The 15,859-nt window shown below is 38.0% G+C and overlaps 1 protein-coding gene across 1 annotated transcript in view; it reads left to right on the top strand.

Moving 5' to 3' along the window:
• LOC100877365 (uncharacterized) overlaps positions 1–15,473 on the top strand; it is a 36,597-nt gene extending 21,124 nt beyond the window's left edge. Inside the window, exons 4-5 of the mRNA XM_012289958.2 lie at positions 1,484–1,671; positions 9,809–15,473. Coding sequence (XP_012145348.2) covers positions 1,484–1,671; positions 9,809–10,627 — 1,007 coding nt within the window. The 3' untranslated portion in view covers positions 10,628–15,473. The remainder of the gene's footprint in view (positions 1–1,483; positions 1,672–9,808) is intronic.
• The last annotated feature ends 386 nt before the right edge of the window (positions 15,474–15,859 follow it).

Genomic DNA, 15,859 nt, shown 5'->3' with positions numbered 1-15,859 from the left:
TTCCACTGAGGGGACGTTCCACTTATGAGTCGGTCCTCTGATAGGCCCTTCCACTGATGGGACGTTGTTACAGTGGGCCCTCCCACTGATAGGGCGTTCCTACGGTGGGTGGTACCACTGAGGGGGCGTTCTACTTATGAGTCGTTCCTCTGATAGGCCCTTCCACTGATGGGGCGTTGCTACAGTGGACGCTCCCACTGATAGGGCGTTCCTACGGTGGGTGGTACCACTGAGGGGGCGTTCCATTTATAGAGTCGTTCCTCTGATAGGCCCTTTCACTGATGGGGCGTTGCTACAGTGGACCCTCCCATTGATAGGGCGTTCCTACGGTGGGTGGTACCACTGAGGGGGCGTTCCACTTATGAATCGTTCCTCTGATAGGCCCTTTCACTGATGGGGCGTTCCCACAGTGGACCCTCCCACTGATAAGGCGTTCTATGATGGTCAGTACCACTAAGGGGGCGTTCCTATAGTGGGCTGACCCACTGGTGCCCACTCGTACAGTGGATTATTCCACTAATGGAACGTTCTACTAACGAAATATTCTATATCAAAACTTTTCTATATATGAATGTTTCTACGGTGAGGTGTTTCTACATTAAGACATCTCTAGCATGAAACGTTTTTATCTCAGGGCGTTTCTATCTTGGTTTACATTTATCTTGAGGCGTTCCCACATTAACATGTTCCTTGGAGTACACTTATCTTAAGGCATTCGTATGCTAAAGCGTTAGATCTCCATAGTGGAGGGTTCCTAGTTTATAGTTTTCCTGTATAGGATGTTAAGTCGTGTTTCTAAGATGGATAGCTAAACTAACGGAACCCTCTGTTGCGTCTTCCGACTTCAGTCGTCAAAACCCTTTTCTCGACATTTTCACCACAGCAACCTAGCAGTTCCGCTGTTCAATTCACTCTAGCAATCTGAACGTCCAAATTCTCTCCTCAGACAATACCCTTAAGACTACCTAATACACTCGTGCTAAGTGATTTGATTTCAAGGTATACACATTCTAACTCTGCAGATTCCCGAAGGATTCGGTTTGCTGGAATTAGTTCGTAATATAATCATACTGGGATAGTTAGATAAGAACTTGCCAGAAAGTTAGTGCTAAGGATCATCTTTCGGATTGCAAGTGTAGTTCCGTCAAACCTGTACGACAGGTGCTCTGAGGGTACCACAATGCAATTTCTCTATCGAATTAATATCTGCAACTTGAGAACTGTTTCGTTATTGACTTCGGCTAACAAAATAACCATGAAGAACTTCTGTATCTGGCTTAAGAGTTTTGTCATTATTCTACAACCATTTCGTATGTGTTGGATCATTTTCTTGCTTTTAAGTTGATTACAAAACTGTGACCTTGAACTATTTTGTGACTGGTTGCCTTGTCTACATTTTATGGTAACACATATTTAACCTAAGCTAACACACGTGATTGTAGATGATTGTAAATAAAAGTAGGAATTGTTTCACGTGTTTTAGGTCCAGGAGCAGTCGTAGTCAGAGCCGAGGAGGCTTTGATAGTAATCCTGGTGCTTTTCCTGTGGGCGGCAGCGATCGCCCTGTTCTTCAATCGATGGGGGAAGATCAGGATGTTGGAACCATATCAACCCAAATTCCAGCAGCAACACAGACCGAGCTGTACCACCATCGATCAAAATCAACTACAAGTATGGGCACTTATATCATCATATGTAACCGAATATTTAACAGAAAAAGATAGGACTCTTCAAATTCAGGGACCAAATTTGTTGTTTTCAAGGTCTTTTTATTTATATGGAAGCATCTATGTTTCAATATTAAAGTTTCATACAAGGTAGCTTTCGTGGTTATTTTGTATTTATGAAGACGTGTCAGAAAATGGCTTCTGCAAACTTGACCTTGCACCACATTTTCAAGGTCAAATTTCTTTTTCATTGCAATATGTTCTACTCTGTGTGAGAATGAAAAGTTCCAAATGAACTATATGTGTAAAATTAACCGTTCTCCTAGAAAATGACATAAAATGACCTCGCACCACATTTTCAAGGTCAATTTTTTTTTTCATCGCAACGTGTTCTACTCTGTGTGAGGATCAAAAGTTCCAAATGAACTACATGTGTAAAATTAACCGTTCTCCTAGAAAATGACAAAATGACCTCGCACCACATTTTCAAGGTCAATTTTTTTTTTCATCGCAACGTGTTCTACTCTGTGTGAGGATCAAAAGTTCCAAATGAACTACATGTGTAAAATTAACCATTCTGCTAAAAAATGACATAAAATGACCTCGCACTACATTTTCAAGGTCAAATTCTTTTTTCATCGCAACGTGTTCTACTCTGTATGAGAATGAAAAGTTCCAAATGAACTATATGTGTAAAATTAACCCTTCCCCAAAAAATGACATAAACCACCCCCACCAGTAGCAAAAGCCCTCTAACACAGTTCTCTCGTTCATAAAACGAAAAACTATCAATTTTTTTACACTCCGTGCCTTCCAATTAGTCATTACGAGTATGCAGCAGGGTATTTAGTATGCAGGTACGCGGAATGAAAGCTGCAGGGTCAAATTGCCGACCTTGCCGAGAAATTATAGCGAGGGTCGTTTAGCAGTAACCTCTAGAATCTTCAATCAAGGGTTCAGAATCTTTTCCAATACCGAATAGGATGGCCTTTGGCTACCACTGGAATTGGTGGCTGCAGGAATCCAGATATGTGGCTCGGTTTCCTGCGGTACGACGGCCGGTGTCAAAGCAGCGGAAAAGTGTGATCGTACAACAGGATTTTATGTCGGGCCAAATTAAATTCTTCCTTGTCGTATTCGAACACTGGGATACATGGCGGCTATTTCTTTTTGTTGTTCGTCCAATTTTGCTCTCTATTTCTTCTGCCGACTGCTTTACAGAATTTGGCAGGTCATATTAAGATTATTCTCTCATGTGACCCGTCTGAGGACCTAACCTTCTGAGGAAAACTTTGCATTGTTCTTACATTTTTGCATTGTTCTTACATCTTTACATTGTTGCTACATCTCTTCATTGTTTCTGGATCTTACTGTACTTTGTTCATACAACATGTCACATTATCTTCAAAATGTGACACATGGATGATGTAAGTGTTCTGCAAGTTGCATGATTTCAGGGAATAAATTATGAAGGTTTTATATGTGAATTTATGTTTGTATACACAAGAAGATATAAAGGCCAAGTTTTTTTAATGGAGTTTATCTGTGTACACAAATGTATTAAGTTACTTACGGCAACAGTTTAGAAGGTATTTTGATTTCAGTATCAATACCATTACAGAATAGCTCTGTCGCATCTAACATCTCCTGGATGTTTGTAAACAGACGTATGACGTATTGAGTTTCCAGATATAACCTTTAGATTCATGACGTTTGACAAATGTCTATGCAAAATTATGAACACTAATCCAAAACAAATTAATATCAATAAATTATTGTTCTGTAAAAATGTTATGAAACTTTCAGAAATTTCAAGGTCATAAAGGTCTAAATATAGTAATTGAAATATGAGTCGTATATGTGAAAAGCAATTTGGACGTGTTTCCTAGGCAGACAGATTCCGGGAGAGATGTGCCATCAGAAATTAACCGTGTACAATAAATCAATAATGCTCCGATAATCGGAATGATCGGTCGTTATCTTAAAGCTACATTAATCACTATGGCAGTTGCGATAACAGACGCCGATAAGTAAATAGAGGTGGAGGAAAAAGAATAGTTATGTGCATAGATGCGTGGAATCAAACGTGATAGGATTTTATTTATGTAACTGCTATATTAAGTTGTGTTTTGTTAAATTTTTGGGGGGAGAAGTGGACATTTTAGGGTTTAGGGATTTGGGGATTTGGGGATTTAGGGAATTAGGGATTTAAGGATTTAGGGATTTAGGGACTTGGGGATTTTGGGATTTTGGGATTTTGGGATCTAGGGAATTTGGGATCTAGGGATTTGGGGATCTAGGGATTTTGGGATCTAGGGAATTTGGGATCTAGGGATTTGGGGATCTAGGGATTTGGGGATCTAGGGATTTGGGGATTTTGGGATTTAGGGATTTTGGGATTTTGGGATTTTGGGATTTTGGGATCTAGGGAATTTGGGATCTAGGGATTTGGGGATTTGGGGATTTGGGAGATTGGTAATTTGGAAATTTGGAAATTTGAGAGATTGGTAATTTAGAAATTTGGAAATTTGGGAGATTGGTAATTTGGGAGATTGGAAATTTGAGAGATTGGTAATTTGGAAATTTAGAAATTTGAGAGATTGGTAATTTGGGAGATTGGTAATTTGGAAATTTGGAAATTTGGGAGATTGGTATTTTAGAAATTTGGAAATTTGAGAGATTGGTAATTTGTAAATTTGAAAATTTAGAAATTTGAGAAATTGGTCATTTTGGATATCAGAAATTTGCAAATTTGTAAATTTGAAAATTTGAGAATCCTGAACCCTGAAAATTCCAAAATCCCTAATTTTCTAAACCCCTCCAAATATGATTTACAGTCACCTAACTGACTTGCAATTAAAAGACACCCTCTGGAACCCTCTACCCACAAAATACATACATCCCTGCATCATCAATCATCAATCGACGCCACCATCCCCCATCCACAAAACACGTATCAGTTCACGGATCACTGATATTTACGAGCAAGCTTTATCTCCACGATTACAACACCGTAACCCGTCTTATGTCTTAAGCTTAAACTTCGTAAGCTCTTAGGTCCACAGCCTTTCAATAGCAGTCACCGATCAGTGCCATATTTCATAGCAGAGTTTCTCACCTGAAAGAGAGCCTTGCTACTAAAATCTCTTTGCACCTCATTAGCTAGACGTCATTTAAGAAGAATTTGTTCCGGTGAATGGTTTAAGACCTCCATAAATGCCAGTCAGTATGCTGAGCTTCCGCGAGAAAAATGTCCCTATCATTCGCTACATTAGTTGCGGTATTCTTACAGAGTCATTACTTTCACTGGAATAAGAGAAACCCTTGAATTTATATTAAGATAACTTCGTTCTTTGTCTTCGTTCCAAAAATGCATATCAAAAGTACTATCATACATTGGTTAAATACTACCAAAAATACACATCACTATATATAAAACTGTTCATCAGATGTGACAAGAGGCGAGAGATGAAAGAGTACGCAGACTTCCTTTCGGGATCAATTAGTTTGACTCGACAAGCAATATGGCACCTATCATTCTCGAAATGTCTCATTCGAGTTATTCAGTCGTTCGTAGAATTTCATCATGTCCATCTGATTCAGCAGAAAGAGTTCATAACATATCACCTTCTCATCCCACGGGGTGTCCGTCCCTCTCCAGAGTGAATATCCATAGATATTATATTTTCGTGCCAATGCGTTCAATTCTGTGCAATCTACCTCTATCCGTCACGCTCAGAATTATGGCACCAAATGCATTTTCGTTCTCCACTTCGTTTCGCTACAGAAACTCTTTAAAAGTGCGAGGTGGTGGACCGAAGCGCCGCCATGTTACGGTCACGTGACGGCAGCCATTTTCCTCCTCTCCGTGTAACCGCTTGAAACGGTGGATTAAAGCACTGCACGTTGTACAATGAACTGTTATGCGCTGGGTTTCCATAAATGTCCTCCGGTTAACCCTATGTAAACGCAGTCGCAGGAATTTATTTGCGCAGCTAATATTACTTGCGAATTACGGGGCATTTTACCCAGTTTACACGAGACATTTTCGTGTTTGACTAGCAATAAATTTTGGGGAGCAAACGTTTGCATGCGGGCGGTTGGGTCACTGTGCTGTCCTCGCGTTGCTATTTTCTTTGTTCAAGCTTAGCATGCAAGTTTCAAGATGTACTATAGTTTTGAATTATATCAGTAGTTTAGAATTAACATACTGTTTCCTCAGTGAAGTAATAAGAATTTTTCGTGTTTTTGTGTTAAAATAAAATAATAGCAGCATTAAAAATAATAAAATAAGTGAAACAGTTAATAATAAAATTTTGCTTGGAACTCCATATCAGTTAATTAAGTTCGCGATTTAGGAGGAAAGCACTTTTCTCCAAAAGCAATTACCGTGGGACCTCATTTGGTTAAAAATTCAATAAAGTCTAAACTGATTTTTAAAATAGGAATTAACGAAACAGTTAAACACTTACTGTAATGAGAAACCGTAAAAACCTTAAAGCAAGAAAAAAGGCAAATCTAAAACCAATCAGAAGCTAAAACGACTCTAAAACCTTTTATGCTAATTCCTTCAATTTGCAAGATTAAAGACGGATGAGCTGCGGCGGTGGATCTTTTTTACACATTTCGGGTTATCTCTGACTTTCACGCCATGTATGAATTTATTATATTTTTTAGTGTTTTTAATGCAAATTTGTATTTTCAAATTAGTGGATTTTTTTATTTTTAGGTTGACAAATTTTTAGATTAGAAAAATTTTAAAATGATAGTTGAAAATTTAAGCAACATTTAGGATCAAGCACAAAATTATTTAATAATAGTTTAAAACAACAAACGTAAATTTATTTTATAAAAAATGTAATGTAATTATTTTTATTGTAACAAGAATAAATTAAAAAATTGAAAAATGATAGTTGAAAATAATAATTATTTATTTATTTAATAATAATTTAAAACAACAAAAGTAAATTTATTTTATAAAAAATGTAATGTAATTATTTTTATTGTAACAAGAATAAATTAAAAAATTTAAAAATGATAGTTGAAAATAATAATTATTTATTAATTACATAATTATTTATTTATTTAATAATAATTTAAAACAACAAAAGAAAATTTATTTTATAAAAAATGTAATGTAATTATTTTTATTGTAACAAGAATAAATTAAAAAATTTAAAAATGATAGTTGAAAATAATAATTATTTATTAATTACATAATTATTTATTTATTTAATAATAATTTAAAACAACAAAAGAAAATTTATTTTATAAAAAATGTAATGTACTTATTTTTATTGTAACAAGAATAAATTTAAAAATTTAAAAATTTAAGCGACACGTAGTCTCAAACACAAATTCATGAAATAATTTATAACAACAAAAGTAAACTTATTTAATAAAAAATGTAACTCACAAGAATAAATTTAAAAATCTGTTTGAGCCCCTTTGCGATCAATAAGTCAATTATCAAGATACACTGCAAAATTTCATTGAAAGATAATAAAGTGTCTTGAATAGCTGCCAATGTCTGCTTGAAATATATTTACTCGAGCATATTAAAATTGTTCGAAAATAGACGTATGCCGATAGGATAATAATGGTCGTCGTTTATAAAACAAGTCAATGAAGCGCGTATTACACATCGGTGCTGCAGACGTTTGCATTAGCGAACTGAATCACCATGTCGCATCACGTAGTGATACGAACATCGCCAGTATGCAAGAGAACACATTCACGTGCAGGTCGTTTCGAATGCAATGTACGTGATGCTATCACGGAATGGGGCGATCCTAGTTAGTTACCAGGCATCTATTGAACTCGTGCACTTTGAATTGTTCATGCCTTACGCGAAACTTGCTCTTCTACAAGTAATTGGAGGAAGTTTGGAAACTACTTTGTTTTGTCGTTTGGGAAATTCGAATGTTTCGTTGCTTTGAAATTTGTTTGGGAATTTTGAAAGATGGGAATTTGGGAGGTTGGTAATTTGGAAATTTGGAAATTTGGGAGATTGGTAATTTGGGGGATTGGTAATATGGAAATTTGGAAATTTGGGAGATTGGGAATTTGGGAGATTGGTAATTTGGAAATTTGGAAATTTGAGAGATTGGGAATTTGGGAGATTGGTAATTTGGAAATTTGGAAATTTGAGAGATTGGGAATTTGGGAGAATGGGAATTTGGGAGATTGGGAATTTGGGAGATTGGTAATTTGGGAGATTGGTAATTTTGAAATTTGGAAATTTGAGAGATTGGGAATTTGAGAGATTGGAAATTTGAGAGATTGGTAATTTGGGAAATTGGTAATTTGGAAATTTGGAAATTTGAGAGATTGGGAATTTGGAAGATTGGTAATTTGGAAATTTGGAAATTTGAGAGATTGGGAATTTGAGAGATTGGAAATTTGGAAATTTGGAAATTTGAGAGATTGGTAATTAGGGAGATTGGTAATTTGGAAATTTGGAAATTTGAGAGATTGGTAATTTGGAAATTTGGAAATTTGAGAGATTGGGAATTTGGGAGATTGGGAATTTGAAAATTTGGAAATTTGAGAGATTGGTAATTCGGAAATTTGGAAGTTTAAAAAATTGTCAATTTGAGAAAATTAATATTCATATCAAAATAATAGTCACAATTTCCAACTTTCTTAACTTCCTTACACATACAAATACAAGTTCTCAATTTTTCTTAAATTTTTACTATTAATTATTATAATATAAATGTACAAAGGTAATTCTCGTTCAAATTTCGCGCCAAAATTGCGACCGAAGAGTGACACATTTATGAGCATACGTCCACGATGTGAATTGGGGAATATACTCCGAACAAAATGGACGAACAAGAGAAGAATGGATGTGAGTTCAGAGGATCAACTACATTCTAGCGTGAACTTGTTATTCAGGTGAAATGAGAATATATGTAACATAACTCTGTGGATGACACTTTCCTGTACGTGCAGCGTCCCGTATGAATACCCGGGAACATGAATGGGGCGTGTAATCCGGAAATTTCCTTCTTCTTCTCGAGCGAAACTCCTGTTCGAATTAGGTCGTGGTAATTTGCATTGAATTATATGTAACGTGAAACTAGGGAAATTTTTACTTTTGTTTAAACCGGACATGGGTACGGTGGCAAGTTTGGGAATTTATGGGGATTTTAGAAGTTGGGAATTTAAGGATTTTGGGATTTGGAGGATTTAGGGAATTTGAAGGATTTGGGGATTTGGAGGATTTAGGGATTTGGAGGATTTGGGGATTTGGGGATTTGGGGATTTGAGGATTTAGGAATTTGGGGAATTTTGGGATTTGTAGGATTTGGAGGATTTAGGGAATTTGGGGATTTGGGGATTTAGGGATTTGGGGATTTGGGAATTTGGGGATTTGGGGATTTGGGGATTTGGGGAATTTTTGGAGTTGGGGATTTGGGGATTTGGGGATTTGGGGAATTTTTGGATTTGGAGGATTTAGGGAATTTGGAGAATTTGGGGATTTGGGGATTTGGGGATTTGGGGATTTAGAGATTTAGGGAATTTTGGGATTTGGAGGATTCGTGGTTTTGAAGATTTGGGGATTTGGGGAATTTTGAGATTTGGAGGATTTGGGGATTTGGGGATTTGGGGATTTGGGGATTTGGGAGATTTTGGGATTTGGGGATTTGGAAATTAACAATTGGGGGATTTGGGGATTTGGGAGATTTTGGGATTTGAAATTGTAGACATTTAGTAATTCAGGGAATGAGGGATTTGGCTATTTAGGGATTTGGAGATTTTGGAATTTATAAATGTCTACATGAGTCCACTGGACAACAGGAGGCCAGCTAGTCAGTTCATTTAAAGAATTACAGATTTAAAGATCCACCAATTTACGAATTTAAAGATTTCCAAATACTTTGAAGACTAGATATATAAAAAAATCTGTGACTCTTCAATAACTCAACATTTCTGTAATTTATGCATTCCTTCGACAATCCATAACCATGAAATAATTCCTAAATCATACCTAACCACGAAATAATTCCTAAATCATGAGCACCACCAAAATCCGCAGAAAATATCCCCAAAAGCGAAACAGGTGCCGCTTAACACCGTCCCAGTTCAATCTCCCAAACGCACGGTTGCTGAATAATTTCTCCCTCTGTTCGCAGAACCGTCGCACCTACTCAAAATGCAACGTGCTCTGCGGCGACTACCCCGTGCGGCTGGAGCTGAACTCAGGTCAGACGCGTCCTCGTCAAAACAGCGTGTTCATCGGTTCCAGCTCGTCCTTACTTCCTGGGAGCCAAGGAACCCCGCGTCGCACCAAGAGCGCGTTCGACCTGCAATTCCTTGTGTTCTCCGAAAACAGCGAACTCCCAAGCGAAGATGCCTCGAAGAAGGCGGGCGAAGCCACAAAGCTCCTGCAGCGAGAACGAAAGACCAGCATTTGTCAGTTCGACAGAAACGAGGGGTTGAAACCGTTCCGGGACAGGGGAATGAGTATCTGCCAGTTCGACGCCTCCGCGAAGTTATGGCAACGCGATCGGGGCATGAGCATCTGCCAATTCGACAGAATGGACGTCCTGGCGCGGCCATTGCAGAGAGATCGCGGCGGCAGCATCTGCCAGTTCGATAGAATGGACGTTCTAGCGAGGCCGCTGCAGAGAGACCGGATCGGAAGTGCATATCACTTCGACAGAACGGAGGTGCTGGCGAAACCTAACCTCGGGAAGCCGGTGAGGGAGAGACGCGTGAGCGTGTGCAACTTCCTGGAAAAGGACGAGGAAATTGCGCGGGCTGCTCAAAAAGAGAGACGTTCGAGTATTAACATTGAGAACACTCGCAAGGAGAATGTGACTGTGGAAGAGAAACGAGAGATATTCGCTAAGTGCACGCCTAGGGAGAAGAAGATCGTATATCAACACGATCAGCCATCTTGTAGCAAAACGGCGGATGTCGTCTTTGGTTATAAGGCTACGTGCGTGTAGCGATGGTAAATTCTGATTCTATCGTGAGGGAACAATAATTTAATTGCGGATTTTGTATGTTTTGTTTTTGGTGTTGGGAAATGTACATCAGTGGGCAGTGTAGGCTTTTCTGGGGGAAATTGGGGGAGGAGGGTTCGGTTGGTTGCTGGGTGAGGTTAGGAATTTTTATAGTTAGTTTTGGTATTTTTGGGTCTGAGGGTTTTTATTTGGGAGGTTGGGGAGTTGGGGAGTTGGGGATTTAGGGATGTGAGGATTTGGGGATATGTGGATTTAGGGATGTGAGGATATGGGGATATGTGCATTTGAGGATGTGTGGATTTGAGGATGTGTGGATATGGGGATATGTGGATTTGAGGGTTTGTGGATTTGAGGATATGTGGATTTGGGGATATGTGTCACAACCATCAGTTATAAAAATTCTAAACTCGAAACTTCACGTCCATTCTAGGCTGAACGTAGACGTTTATCGCAAGTACCAACTTCGTGAGATTAATACCTAGTAATTTGTAAACAAAGATATAAACTATTTTTTTAGGGATCGCAATTTATAGATGATTGTATAGAAAAAAAATATTACTGAACTCCTCCGTTGTGAGCACCCGCGAACAAGTCTACACACAGCATCCGTCATTTTGACCAAACTATCGAGGTTATGGCAACTTTATTAAAACAGTAGTTCCAGAAATATAGCGCGGTCGTAAATGTCAGCGATCACTAAACTGATACGTAATTTCCGACGGCGATTTACGATTAGATTTATGACCGTGCTATATTTTCAGCTGCTGTATAAGATGATGATATACGGGGTGTTCCATTAAAAGTACGTCACGTTACCTTCAGTGATTATCATTAAGGTAATTTCATATGAAAGACTTTTGTTGAAACTTTTATTAAAAGTTTCTGTTACATAGATATTTCTTTGAGAAATAATTTACAGGTTCAAAAGGAACGCCCTGTATATTGCATTTCCTGTGGTTAAATATTTCAGAAATCATGTATCGCGATTTGTTTCACAAGAGGTGAAACGTCGACGTGAATTATCGCCACCCTATATATGTTTTGCACCATAATGGCCTGCGCGTATTAACACCGGGTGGGGTGCATAACGCATCGAATCGCACAAGTGTCGCTACGCACACTAACGTGTCCGTCTGCAATGCATCGCACTGCGACATAAAAATTTCCCTCGGAAAACTTCTGGCCATTGTCAACTGTCGTCAGAATCACACGGTGCATTAACGGTGTTACTTTCAGGAAAGTGCAAAACTTCTGAAATATCTGCTAAATAAAAAAAATATTTATTGGGTGAATAATTTGTACAAATGGGTGCCTATGATGGAGGATCTCAAACTGTTAATAAATGAAATACATTTGGGCACTTCTGAAATAATATTGCCATCATGTGAAATTATAAACGATCTTTATTTTATACTGATATGAAGAAATAATTGTTAGCTATTTATAAGTTATTGAAGCTATTGAATTTTTATTGGAAATTTGGGAGATTGGTAATTTGGAAATTTGGAAATTTGAGAGATTGGGAATTTGGGAGATTGGTAATTTGGAAATTTGGAAATTTGAGAGATTGGGAATTTGGGAGAATGGGAATTTGGGAGATTGGGAATTTGGGAGATTGGGAATTTGGGAGATTGGGAATTTGGGAGATCGGTAATTTGGAAATTTGGAAATTTGAGAGATTGAGAATTTGGGAGATTGGGAATTTGGGAGATTGGTAATTTGGAAATTTGGAAATTTGAGAGATTGGGAATTTGGGAGAATGGGAATTTGGGAGATTGGGAATTTGGGAGATTGGGAATTTGGGAGATTGGGAATTTGGGAGATTGGGAATTTGGGAGATTGGTAATTTGGGAGATTGGTAATTTGGAAATTTGGAAATTTGAGAGATTGAGAATTTGGGAGATTGGGAATTTGGGAGATTGGTAATTTGGAAATTTGGAAATTTGAGAGATTGGGAATTTGGGAGAATGGGAATTTGGGAGATTGGGAATTTGGGAGATTGGGAATTTGGGAGATTGGGAATTTGGGAGATTGGGAATTTGAGAGATTGGGAATTTGGGAGATTGGTAATTTGGAAATTTGGAAATTTGAGAGATTGGGAATTTGGGAGATTCGGAATTTGGGAGATTGGGAATTTGGGAGATTGGGAATTTGGGAGAATGGGAATTTGGGAGATTGGGAATTTGGGAGATTGGGAATTTGGGAGATTGGGAATTTGGGAGATTGGGAATTTGAGAGATTGGGAATTTGGGAGATTGGTAATTTGGAAATTTGGAAATTTGAGAGATTGGGAATTTGGGAGATTGGGAATTTGGGAGATTGGGAATTTGGGAGATTGGGAATTTGGGAGATTGGGAATTTGGGAGATTGGGAATTTGGGAGATTGGGAATTTGGGAGATTGGTAATTTGGGAGATTGGTAATTTGGAAATTTGGAAATTTGAGAGATTGGTAATTTGGAAATTTGTTGAGAAAATTTATTTAGTTACTTTATGGCAATTCGAATTTCCCGCCAGGCGCAGTTTAAATGGCGGACGCTCCCCCGAGACTCCCGCGGCGAATAAAACATTAATTCGACGCAACTTTAATACTAAAATGCCGATACTATCAAACATGTGACCTCCCAAAGCTCTATATTCCCAAAGCTCTATCAATTATGTACACGAACGCGAATTTTATTCCTACCGAATTTAATTACGATATTATTTCAGACAGTCCACGTATTCCTTTTATTAACAATTTCAGAGTGAAAAGTTCACTTTCTTGTTAAATAACGTTCGATAGTACCAAAATTACCAAAATACGAAACTGTTTGAATATTACGTAAAGAAATCAGAATGGTACGGGTATTTTATTCTTGTATGTAAATTTCCTGTCATTTGGATGCAGTGTGTCCTCTTATCATAGTCGTTTACTACAAGAATGCCGTAGATGTACTATACGGAAACTGTCGCGATTTGCATGTCAAGTGTGTTACACTTGAGACGAGGCATCCATTTTGTCGAGTGGCGGTTCAAAATGGAGGACATATGAAAGCGTGCGCTAATGCGAAGCGAACGATACAGTTTCATACCTGCGTACACGGAGATAGGGAAATGATGACATTACGAGGGATTACGATTTCGTTCAAAGGATAAGGATTGAAATAACTGCGGCCATCTTTCATACCTAGCAATCTTTACAATGTTCTTTCTTTAACGTTCTTTCTCCCTGAATTCAGCACAAGGCCTGGTAATTTCAAGTATTGTATGATGCTTTACCGAACTTAGGTTATGTGTGTTAACAAGGTAATTGTGTTTTATTGTAGAAAGAATTTGTACTTTCATATGATGTGACTTGAATGAGGTGTTTTATCTTGAATTGCGAGATGAAATTATGTGGGAGGACACTGTTACGCCTTTGTGACTCACGATTGTAAAAGTATGGAGGTTGATGTTGTAGATTCTTCACTTTGTCGAGTATTACTTGGAGGAATTGCCTTCTGGTATATTGCCGTGTTGGGATAGGTGGACAGTAAATGTTGGGTAGGGGTGCACTAGTTACCAAATTTCCTATCTCTCAATTTTCCAAATTGTAACATTCCCCAATTCCCATAATTCCCGATTCCCATATTGTCCAATTCCCATATTGTCCAATTCTCATATTGTCCAATTCCCACATTCCCCAATTCCACATTTCCCAATTCCCACGTTCCCCAATTCCCACGTTTCCTAATTCCCACGTTCCCCAATTCCCACGTTCCCTAATTCCCACGTTTCCCAATTCCCACGTTCCCCAGTTCCCACGTTCCCCAATTTCCACGTTTCCTAATTCCCACGTTCCCCAATTCCCACATTCCCCAATTACCACATTCCCCAATTTCCACATTCCCCAATTCCACATACCCCGATTCCCACATTCCCCAATTCCCAAATCCCCCAATTCCCAAATCCCCCAATTCCCAAATCCCCCAATTCCCAAATCCCCAATTACCAAATCCCCAATTCCCAAATCCCCCAATTCCCAAATCCCCAATTCCCAAATCCCCCAATTCCCAAATCCCCAATTCCCAAATCCCCCAATTCCCAAATCCCCCAATTCCCAAATCCCCCAATTCCCAAATCCCCCAATTCCCAAATCCCTAATTCCCAAATCCCCCAATTCCCAAATCCCCCAATTCCCAAATCCCCCAAATCCCCAATTCCCAAATCCCCAAATTTCCTCTTCCAAAAATCCCTAAATTCCCAAATTCTAAATCCCCCAACCCCCGAATCGCCAAATTTCCAAATCTCCAACCCTCAAAAGCCCCCCAAAAACCCTACAAACTTAAATTTTTCCAATCAAAAAGTCTCATCCGCCATTTTCCCCATGTCCACCATGTTTGCCAACAGCGCCATCTACGGTTAACATTTCTCGTCACGCGCATGCGCAATTGTACAGCAACTGACAAAGTTCGTCAAACCGATACTTCAAATACTGCAATTTACGCATCCGTTTCACATAAATTATTTCTTATGCAAAGAATATAATCAATTTCTCGTTAACCTCTTTCCGAACCTATCAATTATTCATATCGTATATGTAAATACTTTTTGTACGTATAACTGAATGCATATTGTATTTGTTAATGGAATTCGTGTAAAAACAGACACAATGTGTTGTCGTTTCTTTAATGTGTGTATGTACTTAACATAATTTTTATAATTTAACGATGGAGAACACTGTACGTGAAGCAAATAAAGATTCCCTTTCCGCATTTATACACGGGCGATTTCTGTTCATTAAGTTTAAACGAAGAATAAGGAATATGGTTATAATTATGAAATGTGTATAATAAAATTTATATTGTATTTCGAGTGTAGTTTATTTATGAATCTTTATAATTTTATTTTGACTGTTGGAGAGTTGAGAGAAATTTGAATAAATTATAAGCTAGTTGAGGCATAATATTTTTCACTGCTCATTAATCGTAGAGATTAGGATAAAGTATTATAGGTGTACTTCATGATGCGAGTCATGCAAACGAATAGTGCAGTGGTCAGTCATGTCCAAACATAGCTAGTTTATTCTTAGGACGAATGGGATTCGAGTACAACGCCCTCAGGGTCCTAATTTGACGACCAAATTAGAACCATCATTTACCACTTATAGAAATAATCCCATTATTATTTACAAAAAGTATATAAATAAAATTAGAGGATCAGTATTTTTATTATTCACATTTATTTGATAGGTC

This window comes from Megachile rotundata, chromosome 16 (assembly GCF_050947335.1).
Source record: "Megachile rotundata isolate GNS110a chromosome 16, iyMegRotu1, whole genome shotgun sequence".
In the NCBI taxonomy this organism is placed as follows: Eukaryota; Metazoa; Arthropoda; class Insecta; order Hymenoptera; family Megachilidae; genus Megachile; species Megachile rotundata.
Note: the sequence above shows the minus strand (reverse complement) of the source record. Positions and strands in the feature narration are given on the sequence as shown.